The 25,957-nt window shown below is 39.6% G+C and overlaps 2 protein-coding genes across 7 annotated transcripts in view; one reads left to right on the plus strand and one right to left on the minus strand.

The window, feature by feature from the left end:
• Positions 1-7,727, minus strand: part of slc5a9 (solute carrier family 5 member 9) — a 104,013-nt gene extending 96,286 nt beyond the window's left edge. For 4 of the 6 annotated variants that reach the window (XM_008408152.2, XM_017304328.1, XM_008408151.2 and 1 more), the window contains exons 1-2: positions 3,823-3,928; positions 2,145-2,263 (exon numbers count right to left, since the gene is read on the minus strand). In XM_008408152.2, coding sequence (XP_008406374.1) covers positions 2,145-2,263; positions 3,823-3,844 — 141 coding nt within the window. In that variant the 5' untranslated portion in view covers positions 3,845-3,928. Of the gene's footprint in view, positions 1-2,144; positions 2,264-3,822; positions 3,929-7,409 lie in introns of those variants that run through there. The other 2 variants (XM_017304327.1, XM_008408153.2) reach the window with 2 other exon arrangements.
• Positions 6,978-25,957, plus strand: part of trappc8 (trafficking protein particle complex subunit 8) — a 49,869-nt gene continuing 30,889 nt past the window's right edge. The window contains exons 1-13 of the mRNA XM_008408154.2: positions 6,978-7,291; positions 8,387-8,593; positions 10,005-10,094; positions 10,390-10,564; positions 14,471-14,624; positions 15,313-15,406; positions 18,275-18,540; positions 18,789-18,904; positions 18,996-19,146; positions 23,327-23,427; positions 23,618-23,723; positions 23,826-23,957; positions 24,260-24,484. Of these exons, the coding sequence (XP_008406376.1) occupies positions 7,135-7,291; positions 8,387-8,593; positions 10,005-10,094; positions 10,390-10,564; positions 14,471-14,624; positions 15,313-15,406; positions 18,275-18,540; positions 18,789-18,904; positions 18,996-19,146; positions 23,327-23,427; positions 23,618-23,723; positions 23,826-23,957; positions 24,260-24,484 (1,974 nt within the window). The 5' untranslated portion in view covers positions 6,978-7,134. The remainder of the gene's footprint in view (positions 7,292-8,386; positions 8,594-10,004; positions 10,095-10,389; positions 10,565-14,470; positions 14,625-15,312; positions 15,407-18,274; positions 18,541-18,788; positions 18,905-18,995; positions 19,147-23,326; positions 23,428-23,617; positions 23,724-23,825; positions 23,958-24,259; positions 24,485-25,957) is intronic.

Raw genomic sequence — 25,957 nt, forward strand, 5'->3', positions numbered from 1 at the left:
ATAGATAGATAGATAGATAGATAGATAGATAGATAGATAGATAGATAGATAGATAGATAGATAGATAGATAGATAGATAGATAGATAGATAGATATGTAGATTGCACACAGAACACATAATCAAAACACAACATTTACATAGCGTCTTTGTAAGCTTGTCCCTGTTAGCTACGTCAGATCTATGAGGCATTATGATGAATACAAACGATTTATTAACTTACCTTCGAAGTTATTGTGAAGTTTTGACACATCCAGCTTAAATCCTTTGTTATTGTTGGAGCGTTTCAGGACGTCTGAATAATTATATAAGCATCATTAATAGTCCACTGAGGAGTCATTGTTAACATACTGTTGCCTGTGCACCGGAACCATTCTATGTGGCAAAAAAATGCGGAAGTGCTAAAACGGAAGTCCGTGGCATATACCCCATTTTGTAGCTTTCGGTGTACTTCTAAATCTGGGGTTGGTACTGCCTCTAGTGGCGTTGGGGTGGTAACACAACTAATTACACTACTAAATCAGAATACCGCAAAGTCTTTATTATTTATTATTAATTTTTAATTCTCTTAAGAATGTAGAGCTAATTAAATGATCTAAACAAGACCTTAAAGTGGTTCCAGTTTCTCTCAACGACCAACCTGATGACACTGTGGCAAATTTTAAATACCTTGGGTCGTTCCTGGACAGTCAGCTCAACTTTGCTGAAAACACTGACTATATTTTGAAGAACTGTTCTCAGAGACTCTACCTTTTAAGAAGACTTGGTGATCATGGGGTGATCCAACTAGACACTAGTTGGGTCATCCCTATGTCTTGAATTTGGGGGGGGGGATCATATTTTATTTACCACTACAGAAGGGTTCAGTGAATGCGCGTATGAAACTGGTGGTTTCGGTACCTCAAAAAAGGTTAAGAACCACTGCTGTAAAGTCAATGATACAACAGAAGAACTACATGCTAGTCCAGGAGGAGTGAATGCTGCGAATCAATGACTCGATGCAATCTGCTTGGTTTCCTTAGATAGAAACTTTTTAACCTACTTTGAATTATTAATTCTGTGATTTTTCTCTTGTTTTAATGGTTACAAATTGAGATTTATTGTTTGCAGTTTATACTTTCCTTGAATATTTGTCTTCAAAGGTTCAAAGTCTTTTCCATGGCCAGCATGCTATACAGAACACTTGGACTGATACGAATGTAAATGTCTGCTGGTTTTTCCCTTGAAAGATCAGTGGAAATGTTGATCCCTCCAACATTATACAAGCCATGAATTATTACAACAGCTCAGTTTAGACCCAAAATCACTATCAATATAATTTGGCATTTTATATTGATACCAAATGATATCAATACCAAATCTTATCCCTCACTTAGGATGTCTTCAGGCCAGAAGAGTCTTTTGATCCACTGTGGTTTGCTTTACCCCAATGCCCTAATTAATACCCTAACCCTATTTCACGTCATTTATAGAAGCAATGCATAATCAGTGCTCCTATAAATGACGGGGGCATGAGACAACACAGACCCAGAAAAAAATAAGTTTGGAAGTGCATTTTGAATGCTAAGAATAGCTCACTCAATCCAGATTTTGCGCTGTGAGCTCTGTGTGCAGATGAGAATTTGTTTGAAAGCAGACCAACATCACCTCAAAAAGTGAGTTTCAGTCCAGTTGTTGGTCAGCACCATGGTTTGTTTGAGTGTATTCACATCTGCACAAAAGGTCCAGACTGACTCTGTTCCATTTAAACTGGAACAAAAGTGTCAGGAGTGGATACACAGCTAAGCACATAGAAATAATGTACTGGCATACTATGTGTATCAGTACATTCAATAAATTTGGGATTTGTTTTAGTATCTGAATACTAACTCACTTTAGTTTATATCATAAACATGTGTTTGAACCATATGTTATAGAACTAAGCAGACTTAAACCTGAACACTTGCCAGCACAATTGCTTTTGTTTCTTAAGACAAAAGAGTTAGTTTTTATGTGGAAACTGGAAGACGATTTTAAAGTCTCAAAGTTATCTCAACAACAAAACCATTAAAATCATTACAATGCCAGAATGACACACACAAAAAACAAAACAACAACAACAAAAAAACTAAATTTAGGTGTGTAAATGTTCTGTGGCTCATCTTACCCATATTCCAATCACCATGACTATAATAAAGTAAATGACAACAACAGCAATGTCTGCAGCATCCACACTGAGACTGTGGCTTGGGGGAGCATCTGTGGTAAATCCAATGGAATTCCAGGCTGTATATTAAAAGAAAAACAAAAATAACTTTACGTTGTAATACCTTGTTATAACTAAAATATTGATAAATTATAAAAAATAAGCTTAAGAGAACAGCTTGTTTATTCTCCTGGGTTCTGCTTCTCTAGTATAGCTTTTAAAGTAGTTAGAACTGTTACACATTCTTTGGCCCCCCAAAGGCAAATTCTTCTCAATGTTGCTTTGATTTCAGCTTCATTTTGCTGCATCTACAGAGGGACATTGCTTCTTATGTGAGGTGAACTGTTGCCAAGTCACTCAGTGCAGGGCCCCACAACTAAATACTTTCTGAGGTGTATGCGAACATGTCATGCAACTGAAGTTGTCCAAAAATGTATGTTGAAGTACACTTAGTACACTTTAAATTGTGCTTTAATACAATTCAAATACTATTAAAGTACACTAAGCACAAAATTAGTTGTTCCAAAATGTCACACTTTAAGTTAACTAATCCTAAGTGAACTTGAAGTATACTTATGATTAGTCTGACTTAAAGTATGCTCAAGTATATTAAAAATGTAACATACTTAGTATATAAATTTTTCACCAGGGTACATAAAGCTATTTATTTTAAACGTTATTATAATTCACTTTAAAAAAAAAAAGGGGGGGGGGGGTGTATTCTAAAAATCAACAAATGTTATTTCAAGGTAAAAACATTTAATTGAATTTTTTTTTTGCCAGTGCTCCCTAAAGACAAGGGCTATTTCTGGAACTTGCTCTGCGGGTGACTGACAAGGTCCCCTCAGGCTACCAGGTGCCCACGAGCACCGTGTTGGTGACCCCTGCTTTAGCATAGCATAGAGTACCATGTACTCTATGCAAAAGTGTTTAATTGAAATATAATTGGAGTCTAATTATTACACAATATTTACAAAGTACTTGCAAATATTATTGAAATGTTTTTATTTTTAGATTTATTAAGGTTTACTAAAATATACACAAAACCTATTTTACCAAAAGTACAACTTCAGAAAAGTATTATTTGTATATATTTGTAATATATTTTTTAAATGTGCATTTAAAATATACATTTGTACAAGTACATGCAAAGTGTATTTTTAAAATGATTATCCAAAGTATAATTTTAGTAATATATTTCAGTAGAATTTAAAGTATATTGTAGAAAAAATATACTTTTAGAAATTGTACCAAAAAGAAATTTTTAAAGAGTATTACAAGCATGTTGTTAAGAATGTATTTATTTTACACTTCTCGTGTAATCTTAATAAATATACCCACTTCATAGCATACTAAAAATGTACTTCAGAAAAATACAGTATATTTAAAATATGCTATTGTATACTATAGTATACACATTTTCCACCAGAGTAACCCTCCCTGAACAATTACTGCAGTGTGTAATGAAACACATGAAAATGTTCATACAAATCCAGTGCAGTTAAAGAGTTCTGGTCCATTGTTTAGGATTGCTGTGTAATAATAATAATAATAATAATAATAATAATAATAATAATAATAATAATAATAATAATAATAATAATAATAATAATACAATTGGAAAAACAAATGTTCAGACCTGTAGCTGTACTGGCTGCCATGTTGAGGTTTCCAGTAGATGTAGATCCTTTTTTTGTTGTATCACTGCTTCTGTCTGAGTAAAAACTTGCTTTGTTCAACTGACAAACTTGGTAAAATGCAACTATGTGTAGCTAGTCAATGATTAATTTGCTTTTATTGAGAGAGTCAAAAGTCACAAGTTACCCATTAGCCCAAAGATATCTAACAATGTGTCTTTCACACAGCAGATGTTTTCTGAATATTAGTGGCAACTAAAAAATGTTTGGCAAACAGTATATTAATTTTAGATCATTAACCTAATGTTAACATTGGATATCCTGAATAAATAGAATGGTTTTCAAATTATGCTTTCATTCATTGAGAACAAAAAACGTTGCTTAATCTGTAGAAGATAATAAAGAAAGACACAAATCAGATGTCTTCTGGTTTTGTCTTCTAAGGCTTCACAAAGCTTAACAGCAATGTTCACATTAATAAGAAATAAGAAGTGTTATCTTCTTATGTCTGATATAATAACAAACAAATACATAAATAAATGAAAATATAAAAATGTATATCCCCAAATAAAATCTTAGAAGAAATCTTTGTCCCCCCACAAAAAACAGAAAATAATATTACTGGCCTTTTTAGTACAACAGTACCACCCACCTAGTGGACAAACAAATATACTAAAACAAACAGCTAGAACGTTTGTGTCTGAATATCAACACATTTAAAATGTTACACATACTTGTAGAAGACAGTAAAGAAAGACACAAATCGGATGTCTTCTGGTTTTGTTTAGTTGTCTTCTATGGCTGTAAGAAAACAACCATTAAAAAATAATAAATAGAGTATTATAGTAACATTTAAGAACATTTACTAAGCAATCTAGAATCCGGTTTATTTTAAAAGAGGAAATATTTGTAAAAGACGTAACAAAATATTAGCAACTTTTTACAATGTAACTTACCCTCACAAAGCTTAACGACAATGTGAGGGAGAGGAAGTTAAGTACACAAGTAGAACAGAAAACTTGAACTAAAATATCTATTTATTTTTAAATAAATAAATAGATGGATAGATAGATAGATAAATAAATAAATAATAGTGGTGTAAAGTTGTAATTTAACGAAGTGCATTTTTGACTCTTACCCTCACTGAATTGCATCAACATTGAGCTACAACTACATAGGACAACTGGGTTGACATCATTGCATCTTCAAATTTTGGGGCCAAAACTACTAAGACCAACTTATGAGAGTATCCAATAAGGATGAGGCAGGATGAGAACAGAATGTATCCCTTAATCCAGCGACTGGTAACAGGGTGTCCTTATACATCCCATAAGACTCCACAAAAAGTGCAACACAGGCTCAGAAGGAAGAAAAATAAAAATACTAATGAACTAAAATGTAATAAATTAACAAATCAACAAAACACAGAGCATAACAAGCTGACTTCAGTCAGAAAAGGTTTGGAAAATGTGTAAACAGATCTTTCATCAACTAGTCTTGTGTAGACATTGTATCAACCTTTTCACTGCAAACTAGATGGCCAAACTTTGTTGTGACCTGCTGCGGCAATGGTCCATGCACTGTAAAAAAAAAAAGTCGCTGTAGAATTTACAGTAACTTACTGGCAGCAGGGTTACCAGCCAATTACTTTAATTTTTACAGTAAAGAAATTACAATAACTTTACAGTAATCTATACTTTTTTACAGTAGCCTTACTGTAATTCTATTAAAGTTTTACTGTGATTTTATTGAAGGGTTACTGTAATTTTATTAGTTTTACTGTAATTCTATTACAATTTTACTATAATTTTATTGCAGTAAACCTGTAATATTATAAGTTTACTGTAAACCTGTTAATGCAGGTTAACTGTAATTTTTATTACTATCTTACTGTAATTTGATTAGTGTTAGTGTAATTTCTTTAAAATAGCGCAGTAATTATATAACATGGCTGCTATAATTTCATCATATTTTTATCATAATAAAATTACTATAGTCCTGTAGTAGAATTATAAAAAGTTATTTTACAGTTCATAAAACTGCATACTTTGCTTATTTTTCAAATTAAAAAAATATACATATTTTAAAATCGCTTTATTTTATTCTCAATTTAAATCTGAAAAACGGAAGCAAAACAAAATATAGTATTTTGCAACAGCAATATTTGCTTGCTACATAGAAGTCAATGTATTGCAACCAAAGTGAAAAATACTCTGATCTAATAATATAACTGATACATTTACCCTCATGGTAATATTACATTGAATACAAGGAATTAAATAATGTGTACTAAATCAAAAGTCCCCAAACGTCAAAGTTTCCATGCAAACTGCATGTCAAAGTCATAAAAACAATGTTTTACCAGCTTTTCATGTAAAACCTGAAGTCAAAATTCTAAATGTCTGTCGTTTTCTTCCTTTGAAGGAAGGAAGGTATCCAGCAATGTCAAATTACATAATTTTCAAAACTTTATTGGAACCCTAACAGTACATCTTAAACATATGGGCAAGTTTAAGACTTAGTGAACAGCCAAACAAAACCAACACGGATGAGTTCTGAGTTGGTCTCAGTCCTGAACTTCTCCAGAAATCAAAGGGTTGCTAGAAGATAAAGGGGGAAAAAAAACGTGTTTTAATTCATGATATAAACAGCACATTAAACTGCATTTATGTCAGTTAAAGACAGACAAGATGAAAAGGACAGATTTAGTGAACAGACACTCTCTCTGACCTTCCTTCATTGTAGCTGTCCTCCTGTCTGTCTATTAGAAGTGGACAGGTCAGATACAGAGAGACAGACAGAGATCATGGGTTTGCACTAAAGGGCGTAAGACAACTCTGGATCAGGGCAATGCTTCACGTACATGACAGCAACTTTGTTATTTAATGTATCTGTTGTTTTTTCCTGTCTGTGCAACCCGTCAAGAGCTAACTCAGCTGCTCTATTAAGTCTTATCCAGTCATCAAAACTAAATGAAGTTATGGTGTGGTTTAGGAGAAGTCTGAACTAAATTCTAATTTAGATACTGTCTTAATAAATCACTTTTCAGGTTATCTGTCTGCCCGTCCGTGCTTCTATTCGTTGCTTGTACTCTTGTCGCTCTTCTAAATAAAGTTTCTTTAAAAAAAATATATATAACTGCAGTCACCTGACAGCCTCAGGACTACACAGGAAGAGGGTTCGCGACAATATGGCCGCCGCCTGCTAGTTTTCACCAGATATTCGAAGCGTTTAGATAGGCTGTTTTTAATCGAACCACCGGTTTAGTTTGTAAAAAAAAAAAAAAAAAAGGTTGCTTGTTATTCTAGTACGACATGGCTCAGTGTGTTCTCTCCGTACAGGAATTCATTCAGGATTCGTTTGTCCCCATGATAGCCGTGTTATGTAGCGGTGAAGCGGAAAGAGTCACTCGAAAGAACAACCTAAATTTTGTAGAGCTGTTGAGGCCATTCTGTCGATTGACATCCGAAGGTATGAGTCTGAAATCCTCTTCTTAACTGTTACACAAGCTGCTTTAGTGGAAAATTGTTTCCAAAACGTAACACGATGCTAGCAACGGTAGCTGTACGCTAACACTGCACTAGCTTACCTGATTAACGAAGCCCGAGTCAGACAGGCAGGAGGGTCTGCTGTGTGCACTTTTTTGATCTGTAATGACGCTCACTATGGTAGTAGGACTAACACCAACGCTGCACATGTGCTGTATAATAGCGTGTTCACTAAAAGGGAGTCCACAGCACTGTGCGTATGGAACTGATTTTATTAGATTCCAGCTGATAAATGTGTTTATAACAAACCTTTTGGTTAAATTAGCAGTTAGTTCTGAGAATGACCTGAAATTCTATAGTAATGGGGTTTTGTCAGTAAAACGTGAAAATCAATGCGAATTACTTGCTGCTACGGCCAGTTACCAGGTTAACCACTATGAAGAATACTAAATATTTATCTGAATTCCTCAAGCTGCACTTTGCAATCAGTTTACTGTCTCTGCAGGTACTGCATTGTGACATTAAATCAGCTGTCTGGTCAGTCTGATGGCATCAGACATTTAAAATGGGGTTCAGCAAATCAAAGTCTGTTGTTGAAAATGTGTGCGATCCATTAAATATCTTCTGGAAACATTTTGAATTTAAAATGATTCTGTGTGGCTTCAGTTATGCTTTGTCAGAATATCCGTCATCTGTTCTTTACAGCAGTTATAACTTGTTTTCATCTAGTCATAAACCTGCAATTTTTGTAAATTTATTGTACTCTTTTATGTGCTGGAATAGGCAGGTTATGTGTGTAAGTGCTGGAACTGTCTGTCAGGCTAATGTTATATAGGCCTCCAGAACCCTGGGGCTCATCCCATGCCTAGTTCCAGTTTAGGCCACCTGGGGGAGCAATGGGCTTCCACAGTTCAATATTGTTGAAGCTGTGTCAAGATAAGAGCTGTGAAAGAAAGAATGAACCAACTTACTGTGGTTGAGTTTTAGCTGGAGCCTCAAGTCACTTAAAGAAGCCGAGGGAATCGGCAGCAGTGACTCATGATCTTGGCAGATCAGAATGAAGTGTTCTCTTCTTCAGGTCACATCCGGGATCCAAACAACCAGCTCCAGACTGTGAAGAACTTACGGATCTGTGTCAGCAATGTGGTGACCAGTCCCAGTCCATCTGCTTCCCTCGGACCCTCCCAGAACCGTCTTCTCAGTGAAGTGGTGTTTTCCTGTCAGCCACAGGAGGCTGCACAGGCCGCTGCTATGAGGACAGGAGACTATCATTTAAACTTAAATGGTAAGTTCAAGATATACTGGTTAGTCTTTTTGGAGTTGTCAGGTTACCTGATTATTTAAATATTCTAAAAATACACAAATCTTTCAGATGACCGCAACAGTCTATATCTAAGCTCTTCCTCATTATCTACATCCAGGGGCCTCATGTATAAAGCAGTGTACGCACAAAAAATGTGCGGCGCCATATTTTATGAACAAATCAGCATGTATAAAAATTTTATCTGCATCAGAGTTTGAGTAAATATATCACACTTTTTCCCCTGTCATGAAAAGAATGTGACAGCCACGCAAACTTTTTCTTTGAACAATATCAAACTATAAAGCATCAATATTTCATTCTCACTAAAAAAAGAAAACTGAGTTTGATCAGCAGATTACCTCTAAAAAGTTCAGGTTTGATTATTTTTTAAGGTGATCAAGGTGTATAGACAATCACACATATGTAAGTAGCTGCGCAAAGGTGAGCCGCGTAATTGAGGAGCGCTTTGGCTCTGATGGAGAACATCACCAATGGAAGGATTCAGATGGAGCGATTGATCAGAGATCATATTGATCTGCTGGGAAATGTTGATGATGGCTTATCATCATCATCTGGGTTAGACTGATCATCTAACCCAGAGCTCCAGACGGATCATCCTGGAGCTCTGAGCAAAACTTAAAGAAGGAGCCGTGTGGTACCGGTCCAGCTGCAGTCATCCTTCAGTTGAGCCAGGTCCACTTTGTGAATGCACCTTTAAGGACAGAAAGCATCTCTACTCTGTAAATGTACAACTTATGCACATGATTCCACTATTTAGAATAAATGTCCACATTCCCACTCAAAGGACTTTCTGACACGCTGTCTGTCTTTAAATCCCGGCTGAACGCTCTACTGCTGAAACAGGCATTTGAACAGTAAGTTCAAATGCCTGTTTGAACAGGCAAATAAAAATGTATTATTTTTATTTTTGTGACGTGACCTTATGTGCCCTGAAAGCACTTTTTAAATGAAATATATAACTATAACTATTATTATTATAAATACTTATACTGCCAGAAACAAGGACGTTGCCATGGTTATTACTTTTTGTGGTGTTAGACTTTCAGATATTTATACTAATTTACATATTTATTTATGGGTGGCAACATATCGGACCGGCATCTTCACTCTATTCCCCGCAAATTGGGATTTATAAAAGAAAGGTGCGCAGCTACGAGCGTGCACACGGCTTTATGCATCCGGATTTTTTTGTGCGACACACTTCTCTAAATTTGTCCATATGCCGAGTTTTGATGTGAAAACTGCACACTCTTTTATACATGAGGCCCCTGATGTTTTGTTACAATAAATAAAAAAATATTATGCTGAAGTCTGGCTACTGGATGATTTGTGTTTTCTTTTTTTGTTTTTCCTAAAACTGTTTGTGGTTTAGTTACAACACCCTGGTTTGAAGCCTACAGAGAAAACTTCCTGCAGTCCATGCCTGCCTCTGACCATGAGTTCCTGAATCACTACCTGGCCTGTATCCTTTCTGCTTAACACTTTGTACCTGTCCATGTCTGTGTTGTCATAGTTTTCCAGCTCTAATATTATTCACCAATTAAATCACTTTCTGATTTCCCATGTTTGTTCCACTAGTGTGGGCCACAGGGTGAAATCTCATTGATTCCTAATGATCTACGGATAGCAAGAACAACAGTAGAGTTATTTGTTTTAAAAAAAGCAATTATAAAAACATATTGATAACAGGGGAAAGGAAAAAGTAAGGTATAAATTTGTAAAACAAACCAATGTTTTATGTCCTTGACAAACTCCAGGCTTGCTGGTGGTGTCATCCACTGAGGCTGTTCCGGTGGAGCAGTTCCTCAAGCTTTCCCAGGAGCAGCACAAGATTCAGCACAGTGGAGAATACACTAACCCAAAGTGGTTTATCCCCAACACACTCAAGTATTATGTGTTGCTGCATGACATGAACGAGGGAGATGAACAAAGGTACTATTTAATTACAGCTGACTCAGAAAGAGTTTGGTATTGTGATGAAAACGCATTTATGTAAACATGTATTATCTGAATGTTGCTACATGTACATACTTCCCTCATGTCTTTTCCTCTCGTATATTATACTTTTTAGATTATACAGAGAAACTCCTTCTAGCATATAAATTATGGCGTACTTATCTTGCAACCCAGAAAAGGAATTAAAACAAACTTGAAATCCAGAGAAACTAATCTAGAAAAACTACCGTATTTTCCGCACTATAAGGCGCACCTAAAAACCTTCAATTTCCTCAAAAGCTGACAGTGCGCCTTATAATCTGGTGCGCCTTATATATGGGCCAATATTGAGCCGCAACAGGTCTAGCAACTATGGTAAGCAGCCGCCGACTTCATTTTTGCTCGTAGAAGAAGAAGCGTGCGGTGCATGCTGGGATAGTTGTCAGATCGCTGGTTTGTTAATAAAGTTTGACTGACCTATCTACCTACCGACCGTCTAGAATCAGGTCATTTAGCACCACGTTCTCCACCAACAAGCTGTGCGCGAACGGAGAAAGGTGACCATCGTCCGGCCACGCCCCGGCCCAGTCGCGGAAGGCTCTCCTCACCGACCGGAGTCGGACTGTTTTGTTGACATTCTCTTTAGTGCAGCTCCATCTAGTGGATGCATAACGTAACTCCAGCCTCTACTGTAGCGTCTATTCTATGCGCTTTATAATCCGGTGCGCCTTATATTGCGGAAAATACGGTACACACTATCTTAGATCAACATTTAGGACCACCTACTTTATGAAATCAAACATGGAGAACCAAAACTTTTATTACTTTAGACCAATATTTAGCTTATCATTATCCAGAGAAACTCCTTCTGGCTTATAGATTATGGAGTACAGGAGCGTCTAGTTCAGGGGTCATCAACACGGTGCCCGCGGGCCCCTTGCCACCTGAGGGGATCTTGTCAGTCACCCGCAGAGCAAGTTCTAAAAATAGCCATTGTCATTAGGGAGCACTGGCAAAAAAAAAAAAATTCAATTCAATGTTTTTACCTTGAAATAATAACTTTTGTTTATTTTTAGAATTGTTTTTTTTAAGGGAATTATAAAATCGTTTAAAATAATTTGCTGCTTTTCTGGGGTTAAAGTTCAGAATTATGCACAGATGCCTGTAGGATATTATCAGTAGGCAGCAGCGCCTGCAGCTGTACGGCTGGACCCACAGCAAACAAACTAATGCCTAATGTTATTGGTCAGTTTACTTTTGTTTATTTGGCCACTTGGTGCTTTTTCTGTAAGCTAAAAATGAATGAGCAGAGTTTGATCCCACTCGTAGTTCTAACAGCGGTCGTTTGGATCCCGGCTGAACTTTTTACCATGTGCGTGGTTCTGGCGGGTCCGGATGGCTGACATCTGCCACTCCTACTGAACGTCTCAGACTGCGGCTTAAACAATTTAATCCAGTCAAAACGTTCCCCAAAAGAGTAGAAATTAAGCAAACAATGTTCCATCACCTTCTTCTCCTCTGGACGTCTGACACCACCTGAACCTGGGAATCAACATTGTGTCTTTCTGTGGATCACAGGGTAGGCTTCGCTTTCATGTCTTTATTATTAAAAAAAAAAAAAAAAGACCACTGCTTTTGTGGTTTAGCTTTGTGCTGGTTTTGGTTGTGCTCTTGCAGGTCAGGTGCAGTGATAGTTTTGTGCTACTCTCCGATCTGTCTAACTTCTTTTTTTCGACGAGTGACCCGTCAGCTTTTCAGTTCGCGAAACCACACAAAGGCTAATAAACCGGCGACCCGTCAGAACCGCACACGGTAAAAAGCTCAGGCGGGATCTTAGAACAACGGAGGAGCTCATTCATTTTTAGCTACAGAAAAAGCACCAAGCCACCAAATTAACAAAAGTAAACAGACCAATAAGATTTAGCGTTTTGTGTGCCCACCCCCACAAACTCACACTGATGTGCGCTGCTTTCAAGATGTTTTGACAAAATCGTTTTTTGTGTCAAAACATCTTGACACAAAGATAACAGTCAGTGACTGTCAGTCACTTGGGGGCAATTTAGAATCACACAGAAAAGCTCCAAAAGGGAATCAAACTTAAACTCTGAACTAAGAACTTCTGATCACATAATAGCAATTAACCGTATCTGCCATGGTAAAACATTACTGATAACTATTTTTAGTAAACTGCATGTAATCATATATACATATATGTATTGTTGTTATAAAGGTTGAGTCACGAAAATTTATGTTTTTATCTAACAAGTAGCCCTTCGTGTTACTCTGTACCCGTGAAGTAGCTCCCAGTCTCAAAAAGGTTGATGACCCCTGATCTGGTTTATATATTAACGAATTAGAACAAACTTAGAACCCAGAGAAACTCCTACTAGCTTCTCTAGAGAAACTACTCATTGCCTTAGATCAGGGTGCTCAATACGTCGATCGATCGCGGAAAGGTTTTGAGTTGATTTCGGCAGCAGGTGACAAACTGAACGCCGCCAGGACGCTGAGGCCAGCACTTCCTCCTCTGCGGGCTTATCAAAAATATTTACTAAGATCCTAAACGTTTGTAGCTTCATTAAAAAAGAATAATTATAAAAAGTCAACGAAACATGTTAAAATGAATAATCTCAGTAATTATTGTTTCAACAAGGTGTTGTTCAATTCAGTGCGTTTCGGTTCCATTAACAAAAAAAATGAAGAAAAAAAAAGCAACTCAAAGACCGACTGAGAGCAGAGCAGGAGTTTAAATTAGCTATTTAACCACCGCTGTGTTCATGAGAGGCTTATTAATAATCGAGAAATAAATATCAAGCCTGGAAACCTGATATCGTAACGAACTGAATGTTGTGTTTTTAATATAATCTTTGCTCGGCTTAAGTGCAGGTGGTTTCCACGGCAACAGGTGTGCTTAAACGACAAAAAATGAGAGAGGGAGAGAGAGAGAAGTGGGGGGGGGAGAGATAAAGAGGGTAGTAGTGGTTTTGAGCTGATCGTCTTTTCGGATTGCTGTGGCTCATCACACCTGCTGTAGTTTCTGAATGTTCAATAAATGACAAACTTGGACTAACGACCTCGTTCGTTTGTGAGCATACGTCACAACAAACATCAAATAGGRCAAATATATCTAATTAAGTTTTAACAAATTCTACCACGATAATTATGTGAAATTAAATTAATTATATCCCGACTTCAGAAGATTTGCCTTTACCCTTACTGAGCTCTTTGGTTCCTCCTGTCAGTCTGTAGTTTCTCATATTGAGAAAAATCAAATTTCAGATCCACCATGACTGACTGATACCTGCTGGCGTCAGGTTGCTCCCAGTGTCAGAATCTCACTGAGGAAGAAACTGGATTATGTTTTCTGTCACTTTATTATTTCTGCTATAACTGATGTATATTCACATATAAAATAAGTCAGTAGAGTTTAATTTGCTATTTTTATGTCTTTGTGTCATGAGGTAGATCTCAGGCGGCTGGTGAGAGAAAAAGTAGATCTTGGTCTCAAAAAGTTTGGGCACCCCTGCCTTAGATCAACATTATCAGAACAATAATCTAGAGAAACCTCTATCTTATAAATCATGGACTACTTATTGTTAAACATGGCGTTATACTTTTTTTTTCCTCTTTGGTTTGTTGTTTTGTTGTATTTTCTTCTAACTCATGTAAAGCACTTTGAATTCCCTTGATGCTGAAAATGTGCTATATAAATAAAATTACCTTACATGATTAATGCAACAAATGATAATCCATGTTTGTATGGCACTTGCATCCAACAATGGAAAAGTTTCCTGCTGGAAAGTTTTTTCCATGTTGAAACTGATTTGGTAATTCTTACTTCTGAACATCACTTATGATGTATAACTTAGAGACTGGATGTTTAGCTGTTTCATTTTATTTCAGGGCTGAAATGGTTTATGAAGATATGAAGCAAAGGTATGGACCTCAGGGATGTTATTTGTTAAAGATCAACTCTCGCGCCTCTTCACCTGAGGAGGAGGAGCAGATCCCAGACCCCTGGAGTCAGTACCTGCACAAGCAAAATCTGCGGAACCAGGTTAGCAGCCTGTTGCTTAATTTGCTTACTCTACTTCAACCCACACTGCAGCACAAACCTGTCGAAGGGAAGGCGTTTGGCTCAGGTTTGCATTGGTCACCTAATAGCTGTGTTGGATTATGTTCCTCCTAAACTATCTAATTCAGCATTTTCATCCGTAGAGTGTCTACTTAGGATGGGATGTGATTCATACCACAGAATAAGCCGCAAACACAGAGAGAATTCTCACAAGTTAACGTTTAAAAACGTTAACGTTAACTTGTGTGACCATAGAGGACAGCAGATGTAGTAAACACAGATCATATCATAATCTACAAGTTATTAAACTATGTACACACACAGGGGTTTTTTTTCCTCAACATAGGTGATCTTGGTCACAAATTCCTTGAAACATCGCTCAGAAATAAATTTGTGTATTGATGAGCACGCTATTGTCTCAGACCTAGCAGTTAAACTTGAACAAGCCTACTATCAAACTTAGATGTTTCAAATCTTCAAAATAAATTGTAATTTTTGACAGAAGAGTTTGACATTTTTGCAGGTTTTTTTACTCAAAGGCGCCCTGCTGGACTGCCACTTAATGAGGTTCTCCCCAGACAACCTCTCCCTGGATTCTCTGGGGAAAGGATTAATTTGTACTGGGTTGCCAGATATTTTGTGTAAATTTATCTTGTGATGCGTTTTACAGGAGGTGTTGCAACTTGCACCGGCTGCTAATGTGGCTTCTGCTCAGGACGGTGGTGTTGCACCTGAGGCTGATTCAGGTGACTCAACAGAAAAAGGTCAGTTCAATTCACACCTGGTTCTTTCACAGATGTTCTTCATTGCTTTCTTTGCTCAAAGGTTTTGAAATTAGATTTGTTTTTTCAAAATTTCCCCTTTTTTCCGGCTTTCTGCTTTAAAACTCGAGTTTTTCCTTGTGTCCTTCTGACTGTGGTACGCACTGAATTCAATTCAGTGACAAAAAATAATGCATTACCCTTATACATTTTCACTTTGTCGTGTTACAGTAATAAACGTCAAAGTAATTTGGAAGCATTTTATATCAAATCAAGATAATGTAGCCCATAGTTTAAAAAAATCAGACATTTTCAAAATGTTATTCAAATACAAGCCAGAAAAATGTTAACTCCATAATTCAATGTGCATTTACCATTTCAAGATATGAAGGGAAAAAAACTTACTTTGCTTTTAATGTTTATGTATTTTATTGTGAAGACAATAAACTTTGATAAGTCAGTCATTGTCAAATATTAGCTTTGTATTTTTCTTCCTTTTTTTCGGTGAAACAATATTTGAGTATGATATGTCAACTCTGCTATGGAAAGAATAGACAATGTGTGAAAAAAACAAATTCTAACAGGCTAAATAATTTTTATTTAATTAAATAAACTGTCTTGATATTCTGATTTTATTTTAAAAATACATAAGTGAAAGAAAAGACTTAACTTAAAAGAAACATTTCTTAAGAAAACTAATTGAAAACTATTGTTTTAGGTATAAAGTGTGCCTATAAAATTATTGCAATGCAAAGTAATTTAGTTAGTAAATACTTTAAAATGTATCTGTGTATTTATTCCATCCCAGGTGTTGCATTGTATTTTAAATGTGCTTACTGCAATATTATTAAACTGACTACTTAGGCATGTTGAAAAAATAATGATGAGTCGCCAAAGTAAAAGTAATGAAAAATATGTTTTTACATTATAATCCATGCTGGGGGATAAAACGGTAACCAACTCAGAATAAGTCATTTTTTGTCAACATTCCAAAATCAGATGGCAGAAGATGAACTGAAACTGGCTGGATCATGATGTGTGTAAAACACACGCATGAACATTCACTGAAATTATAAGGAAATCTGAAAAAAGGGACAGTATTATAGTTAAGTCTGAATTTTGTCTAAATTTGTATTTCAGTTGTACATTACAATACAGATTTATTTATATTATACTTGCAACATAGGCAGAGTTCAGTCTGTTGGTCAAACTGAGAGTAGGCTAAAGGCAAAACTTATATAATTATGGACAATACACTTGTATAAGGTATGAATGAAAAATAACATATATATATATATGTTCTTTTTCATTCATACCTGTGAAAGGTAATGCCAGTTTGTACTGTAAAATTTTATACTTTACTAATCCCCAAAGGAGAGATGGATTTTGTTTGAGATTTAAAAATAATAACAAAAAAATAAAAAATAAACATACAACAATAAATAACATTGAGTATTTATAGTTTTAAGGGCACACGCATATCGCTCAGTATATTGTTAAATATATATTTAACATTTAAAACGCACAGTGCTAGACACGATGTATGCGTTATAATGTTTGATAGCCTCGGGCAGAAAAGACTTGCTGTAGTGTTCTTTAGCACATCTGGGCTGCAGTAATCTTAGTTATGTCTGCTCCTCACGCTGTTCACCAGGCTGTATAGAGGATGAAAGGCATTATCCTTGATAGCTCAGATCTTCTTCCAGTGGAGCCAGCTTGATCCTCACAACTGACTCAGCTTTTCTTGTCAGTCTAAGACTTAGACTCTAAGTCTTTCACCTTCATTGCAGCACCCCAGCACACCACTGCATTGAAGATGGAACTAGCCACCGATGGAACATGAATAGCTTCCTTCTGCAGGTGTTAAATGGCCTGAGCTTCTGTAGAAAATAGTCTGCTCATGGGCTTTTTGTAGAGCATTCCAGGGTTTTCCAGTCTAGTGTAACACCAAGGCGCTTGCAGGATTAAACCTGCTCCGCATCTACCCTGAGATGGAGATTGGAAGCAAATGTGTTTTCTTGTTGCAGAAACTGGCAACCATTTTCTTGGTCTTGTTTACATTAATCAGGAGTTAGTTCTTTCCGCACACGTCACAAATTGTCCACCAAAGTCCTGTACGCCACCTCCTGTCCCCCTTCCACACACCCCAGGATACCCATGTCATCAGCCTTTTGCAGATGGCACAGTTTGGAACAGTACTTAAAGTCCGCAGTGTAGTGATTAAAAAGAAAGATGGCACAGTTCCCTGGGGAGCTCTGTTAGATATTCTTCTCAAGTAGTTATCCTGGCTGGTTGGTGTTGAAGGCTGATGAAAAGTCGAAGAAAAGGATGCTGACAATGGTGTCAAGTCTGTCAAGGGAGGAATAGACCCTCTGCACAAGGTGTATAATTGCGTCATCCACTCCTAAGTGGAGCTGGTATGCGAATTGCAGAGAGTCCTGGGCTACATCTGCCTGAGTCCTCAGATGTACCAGAACCAGCTTCTCCATAAACTTCATAATGTGTGAGGTTAGAGCAGTGGGAAACAGTTGAAACAAGTTCATGCAGCACATGTATTAACAACCTTCGATCACTCCAAGGCCACATTCAAGATGGCGGCGATGTAACATAGGACTCTGTGTTCAAAGGGGAGTATTCAAGTCTGTGTGGATTCCCACTAGGCTGGGTAAGCAGAGCAACATTTGCGGAGGCAGCATGGAGCGCCATGGTAACTCTACGGCACTGGAGCCGCTGTAACAGAAAGACCCAATATGACAACTGCTAATGTATGGCCTCTTTATAGCTGCATGATAAAGGCACTGGAGAGCTTCTGGCAAGGTGGTGCAAAATAAGCAGATTAAAATGTGAACCTGTATCTTTGTACCCATGAAGGAGCTGGAGGATCCGGTTGCTTGGATACCCACCCCCTTCAACTGGACACAGACAGCTGCACAACCAGCCTCCTAACACTCAGCCCTGTCGACACTGATGGGAAGAAAAGCACAGGAGACACAGACAGCCTGGCTGCAGCTCCAGGGAACCATGGCACCTGTCTCACCCTCAATGACCATGACCGCATTAGACAGTTTATCCAAGAATTCACTTTCAGAGGCTTGCTGCCGCATATAGAAAAAAACATCAGACAACTAAATGACCAGGTAAACCTTTGGGGTTGGGTTGAGGAAAATGTTAGGAAATTTCACATTAGGAAAATTTCACTCTGTGAAGGTTATACTTTTCATTATTGCTATAAATCTTGAATTTCTTAAATTAAAATTAGGGGTCAGTCCTCATCTGCAGTGTAAAATATAATTATTACAAATGCTACATTTTTTATGTTATCTTTTTTTCTTCTGAATTGTCCTTCATCATTGTAGCAGCTCTTACCCTCACTCTATGTTCTTAGCTCGTTTCTAGGAAAGGACTGAGCCGGTCTTTGTTCACGGCCACCAAGAAGTTTTTTGGTGGAGGTAAAGTTCCAGAGAAGAGTATTAATGAACCAAAGAGCACTTATGGCCTTCAGTAAGCTCCCTTCCTCTACTTTATCACCATTCACCACGGGAGGCCAGCATTGTGTACTAAACTAGTCCTGATGCTTTCTTTCTGATACCAGATACCCCCCTGAAGCTCCTGAGCTGCAGATCAGAAAGATGGCTGACCTCTGCTTCCTGGTTCAGCACTATGAACTGGCCTATAGTTGTTACCACACTGCCAAGAAGGATTTTCTGTCAGACCAGGCTATGTTGTACGCTGCAGGGGCTCTGGTAAGGCCACCTCTCATGTCAGTCTGGACAGGTTGCATATTCGAGCACAGTTCGTCATCCCAGATCAGTGTGATGCTTTCCATGTTTCACTCTGTGCTTAATACTTTAAGCTAGTTGTGGGACTTGATTCAAATTTCTAAAAGTTAATTGCAGGGTCTGTAATTAATTAATTGCAAAGGATTGCGTTTTAATTACATTTAATTTCCCTTTGGGATTAATAAAGTATTTTTGAATTTTGAATTTGAATTAAAATTTAAACAAAAACTATCCAGACAAAATAAGCAACACCTCTGATTTAAAATCTTTGCTTCTGAATGATAGAATAAATAGGTGAATGAACTCAAAAACAAAGATATTTATTGTTTTAATCTTATTCAAGTTCTTCAGCTATGCTGTCTGGGGCTTTATATACCCCTGGTAGGGTCACCCAAGGCAGACAGGTCCTAGGTGAGGAACCAGACAAAGCGCAGCCTTAAGACCCTTATGATGGAATATACCTTTGGATCTGGCATTCCCTTGCCCGGACGCGGGTCACCGGGGCCCCACTCTGGAGCCAGGCCTGGAGGTGGGGCATGATGGTGAGCACCTGGTGGCCGAGCTTTTACCCACGGAGCCCAGCCAGGTTCAGCCCGAAGAGGAGACGTGGGTCCCCCTTCCAATGGGCTCACCACCTGTCAGATGGGGCCAAAGGGGTCGGGTGCCTTGTGTTACGGGCGGCAGCCGAGGGAGGGGACCCCGGCGGTCTGATCCTCGGCTGCAGGAGCTGGCTCTTGGGACGTGGAATGTCACCTCTCAGGTGGGGAAGGAACCGGAGCTAGTGTACAAGACAGAGAGGTTCCGGCTAGAAATAGTTGGCCTCACCTCGACGCATGGCTTTGGTTCTGGAACCAGTCTCTTTGAGAGGGGCTGGACGTACTTCCACTCTGGAGTTGCCCACAGTGAGAGGCGCCGGGCAGGAGTGGGCATACTTGTTGCCCCCCATCTTGGCGCCTGTACGTTGGAGTTTACCCTGGTGAACGAGAGGGTGGCCTCCCTCCGCCTATGGGTGGGGGGACGGGTTCTGACTTTTGTCTGTGCTTATGGGCCGAACAGCAGTTCAGATTACCCACCCTTCTTGGAGTCCTTAGAGGGGGTACTGGAGAGTGCCCCTCCTGGGGACTCCCTTGTTCTACTGGGGGACTTCAGCGCTCACATGGGCAATGACAGTGAGACCTGGAGGGGCATGGTTGGGAGGAACGGCGCCCCCGATCTGAGCTTGAGTTGTGTTCTGTTGTTGTACTACTGTGCTCGTCACGGATTGTCCATCACGAACACCATGTTCAGGCATAAGGTCGTCCATATGTGCACTTGGCACCAAGACACTCTAGGCCGCAGTTCGATGATCGATTTTGTCATCGTTTCATCGGATCTGTGGCCGTATGTCTTGGACACTCGGGTGAAGAGAGGTGCGGAGCTGTCCACTGACCACTACCTGGTGGTGAGTTGGCTCCGGTGGTGGGGGAGGAAGCCGGTCAGACCTGGCAGGCCCAAACGTGTAGTGAGGGCCTGCTGGGAACATCTGGCGGAGTCCCCTGTGAGATGGAGCTTTAACTCCAATCTCCTGCAGAACTTCGAACATGTTCCGAGGGAGGTTGGGGACATTGAGTATGAGTGGACCATGTTCCACACCTCCATTGCCGAGGCGGCTTATCGGAGCTGCGGCCGCAAGGTTGTTGGTGCCTGTCGCGGCGGCAACCCTCAAACCCGTTGGTGGACACCTTTGATGAGGGATGCTGTCAAGCTGAAGGAGTCCTATCGGGCCTTTTTGGCCTGTGGKACTCCAGAAGCAGCTGATGGGTACCGGCGGGCGAAGTGGCATGCAGCTCGGGTGGTCGCTGAGGCAAAAACTCGTGCGTGGGAGGAGTTTGGAGAGGCCATGGAGAAAGACTTCCGCACGGCTTCGAGGCGATTCTGGTTCACATCCGGCGTCTCAGGAGGGGGAAGCAGTGCAGCACCAACACTGTTTATAGTGGGGATGGTGTGCTGCTGACCTCAACTTGGGACGTTGTGGGCTGGTGGGCAGAATACTTCAAAGACCTCCTCAATCCCACCAACATGCCTTCTGTTGAGGAAGCTGAGCCTGGGGACTCTGGGTTGGGCTCTCCAATCTCTGGGGACGAGGTCGCCGAGGTGGTCAAAAAGCTCCTCGGTGGCAGGACCCCGGGGGTGGATGAGATCCGCCCAGAGTTCCTTAAGGCTCTGGATGTTGTAGGGTTGTGTTGGCTCACGCGACTCTGCAATATCGCATGGACATCGGGGGCAGTTCCCCTGGATTGGCAGACTGGGGTGGTGGTCCCCCTGTTCAAAAAGGGGGACCGGAGAGTGTGCTCCAATTACAGGGGGGTCACACTCTTAAGCCTCCCTGGTAAGGTCTATTCAGAGGTCCTGGAGAGGAGGGTCCGTCGAATAGTCGAACCTCGGATTCAGGAAGAGCAGTGTGGTTTTTGTCCTGGTCGTGGAACACTGGACCAGCTCTACACCCTCAGCAGGGTCCTGGAGGGTGCATGGGAGTTCGCCCAACCAGTYTACATGTGTTTTGTGGACTTGGAGAAGGCGTTCGACCGTGTCCCTCGGGAGGCCTTGTGGAGGGTTCTCCGGGAGTATGGGGTACCGGGCCCTTTGATACGGGCTGTCAGGTCCCTGTATGACCGGTGTCAGAGTCTGGTCCGCATTGCCGGGCAGTAAGTCGGGCTCGTTTCCAGTGAGAGTTGGACTCCGCCAAGGCTGCCCTTTGTCACCGATTCTGTTCATTACTTTTATGGACAGAATTTCTAGGCGCAGCCGAGGTGTTGAGGGGATCCGTTTTGATGGCCTTAGGAACGCATCTCTGCTTTTTGCAGATGATGTGGTAATATTGGCTTCATCAGGTCATGATCTGCAGCTCTCGCTGGAGCGGTTCGTGGCCGAGAAGCTCGGTCATCTGGGAGGGACTCGGAGTAGAGCTGCTGTTCTCCATGTCAAGAGGAGCCAGTTGAGGTGGCTTGGGCATCTGCTCAGGATGCCTCCTGGACGCCTTCCTGATGAGGTGTTCCGGGCACGTCCCACTGGTAGGAGGCCTCGGGGAAGACCCAGGACACGCTGGAGGGAYTAYGTCTCTCRGCTGGCCTGGGAACGCCTYGGGGTTCCCCCGGAGGAGCTGGAACAAGTGGCTGGGGAGAGGGAAGTCTGGGCCTCCCTTCTGAAGCTGCTGCCCCCGCGAACCGACCCTGGATAAGCGGAAGAAAATGGATGGATGGAAGTTCTTCAACCATCAGATTGAAGCCAAGTACTGGTCTACCCGTTCAGCTTTCCAGTGTGTCATTCATGAAACCTCTTTAAGAAAATCCTCCGTTATGGGCGTGACGGAGGTGCAGGGTTAAAGCTTTACCCTATGGAGGCCTTTTTCCTCCACGTGGATGTCACAGGTTCGAGTCCCTTGCCCTTGACCTTTAGCACGTCTTCATCCTCTCTCACAATCCCGTCTATGCACTGTCAAATAAAGGCCAGTAGGGTAAAAAAAGTGTCTTTTAAAAAGATAAAAGAAAATCTTTTAGAAATATGGACTGTAGATGCTGACATTAAACGTTGGGGATGTCTCTGCTGCTGGAACATGTTTAGCATTGAGATCCTATTTCAGGCTTGTAGCTTCACTGATGGGTTCCTTTTTGCTCAGCTTGAACACAATAGCCTTTTCCAGCATCCCATCACATTGGGTTTGAAGTAGAAATGAACCCCCATTGAGCTGAGAGAAGCGGCCTTGTCATTCATTGCTTGTGTGTCAGATTTGCAGTCGTGCCAGAAATCCCTCTGTATGGAGTTAAAAGAAGAGATTCTTCAGCTTACAATTTTTAACATGTTAAAGTCTATACAGTTAATTAATCAAAATTAACAAATTAAAGTTCTGGTTCTACTTTAAACAAGTAACTACTTCACTGCTCCATTTAGTTGTTTTTCCTATACTTAATCAGCACAAGTCAATCTTTTAAAATTCTATACTAATGTTTCTCTTAATCTTTTAATGAAATAACGCCAAAGGTTTATTTCATTAGCTTAGTGATTAGTCATGCAAAAATATTTTAAATATTAACCAAATTAATTGACAGATTTTTTTTTCTTCATAGTTGTGCAGCTTTAGGTCTGATAATTATGAGTTGTTTTCTAGGAAATGGCTGCAGTGTCCGCCTTTCTGCAGGGCGGAGCCTCGAGACCATATCCAAGCCACTATATGGACACAGCAATCCAGACGTACAGAGATGTTTGCAAGTATGATCCTCAGCCTCCTTACATCATCACATGTCATAAGCTGCTACATGGGAGCTTATCCTGATATTAAATGTTAAATATCACATACCGGTAGTTTGACCATAAAACTTTTTGTCAAATAAAGAATAACTAACAGTAAATACTCCTTGATTACCTTTGTGGCTGCATATTTTCTTCATCTCCTCCACAGAAACATGATGCTGGCTGAACGCTGCGCATTACTCAGCGCCGAGATACTGAAAAGTCAAGCAAAATACTCTGAGGCTGCAACTCTTCTTATTAAGATGACCAGTGAGGTGAAAAATCATTCCTTACTTGTATATCTGTTGTTCCAGTTGAAGTTCTTCAGACCTGCAGCTCACTGAGCTCTTCTGTGAATCTGCTGTTTGTGTTTGTAGGACTCTGACCTTCGCAGCGCTCTGCTGTTGGAGCAGGCAGCCCATTGCTTCATTAACATGCGTAACCCTATGGTGCGCAAGTTTGCTTTCCATATGATCCTGGCTGGTCATCGCTTCAGCAAAGCAGGACAGGTACCCCTGATACACCTGACCTTGATTAACACTGGACATTAATATGTAGATGCTTATTAAAAAACTGTTCAGGAATCCAATCAGAAATTATTCTGTTCTGAACATTTTTTTCATAACTATCTGCATATTAAAGCATTCTTCTATAGTCTACAGTTAATATCTTCAGGTAACGTTTCTCTCAGTACCAAGAGAAATGGTCCATATAAATTTGGTTACAGTAGCAACTTTATAAAGAAGAGAAAAATGTGACAATATTTCTACTGTACTCTTTTCTCTCTCCCTCACTTTATTTCTTCATGTAGAGGAGGCACGCACTGCGCTGTTACAGTCAAGCCATGCAGGTCTACAAGGACAGAGGCTGGTCTTTGGCAGAGGATCATATCAACTTTACAATTGGCCGTCAGTCCTTTACATTGGGGCGACCAGAGAACGCTTTACAGGCCTTCAGGCAGATTCTAATTAATGATAGCCGACAGACAGCCACACAGCAGGCTGCCTTTCTAAGAGAATACCTCTACGTTGTCAAGGTAAGATTAAAAAGAATCTTCTGTTTTTCCGAACCTTATTCATAGATGTGAACAACACTTTAAAAACATTTTTAAAGAGGTTTCTACAAATGCCTTCATTTTTGTAATTTGTTCTTGAATCAAATTGAAATTAAGAGTAGTAATTTTTTTGGCTAGCAAATTTATTCAGTATCGGTGTGAAGTAAATGAGTCCAAATAGATAAAGATTAAATGTAAATTAAGGTAACGTAAAAGAAAAATGCACAATATACTCCATTAAACTGAATTTAAAGTTGGTGATTTTTGTTTAGACATTAAAAGGATATAATGAAAATTAGAAGTACAGTTGTCATCTGTCAGCTGTTTTACGGAAGACTCGGCTGATGTTATCCTTGGAAAAAAAATGTAGTGCAATAAGAGGAAAAAACAAACAAAATAAATGAACAACAACCAAAACTAATTAATCCCACCATTAATCAATCAATCAATCAATCAAATTTTATTTGTATAGCACATTTCAGCAGCAAGGCATTTCAAAGTGCTTTACATAATTAAAATAAAAACAGAAAAACTAGACCCACACCCTTCAGTCCGTTCACCCCAAGCTGGGGTAGATGAATCCCAAACAGGCTGGTCTTGGGTGAAGTGCTTGGTGCAGTATAGATCTGAGATGGGAAGTCAAGGATCAGAGTGGGACGAAAGTGTTCACAGGCTACAAGGAGCCTCCTACCAACTTGGCAGGAGAGCGGAAATCTTCACACACACAAGTGCAATCCTTTTCTATGGCTCTAGGCCTGGACACTTAGCTCGCCATCACCTGGCCTGCATAATAAAACGGGACCAGTATACAAACATTTAAATGCAATTCAATTATTCTAATGTGTACACAAATTCAATTAGCGCACTCTGCACTATCAATTCTAAATCATGTTCAATAAATCAGGTTTGATATCAATTCAAACATCCATGAAGAAGTCAATTATGTACCATATAAACTACTCAACATGCAATGTAAGAAAATTGAACAACATTTAATAAATATTTAAAACACTTCAGTATTCAAACCAGTATGGGCGTCTGGGATTTCATTGCAATCCTACACAAACAAGGATATTGCTACGCTAACCGCTACATCAAAAAACAAACACTCACCAGATCCGCCGTTTATTTTACACACAATCTGCCATCTCTCCTGGCCTGGTGGTAATCGGCTAACATTAAGGTTAAGTGAGTTTTGTACAGAAATAAAGTGAAGAAAATAAAAAACAACGCTCAACAAACCTGTAGCTCTGCTCCCCTCAATGCGTCCCATTGTTCTTACATCGCCGCTCCAGTTAATATCATAGACATAATATAATGTATATAATAAAAATTGAAAACATTCCCTTCTCACCCTCCGTGTTTCATCCTCTGAGCTCGGGTCCTCTACCAGAGGCCTGGGAGCTTGAGGGTTCTGCGCAGTATCTTGGCTGTGCCTAGTACTGCACATTTCTG

The sequence above is a fragment of the Poecilia reticulata genome, linkage group LG4 (assembly GCF_000633615.1).
Source record: "Poecilia reticulata strain Guanapo linkage group LG4, Guppy_female_1.0+MT, whole genome shotgun sequence".
Taxonomy (NCBI): Eukaryota; Metazoa; Chordata; class Actinopteri; order Cyprinodontiformes; family Poeciliidae; genus Poecilia; species Poecilia reticulata.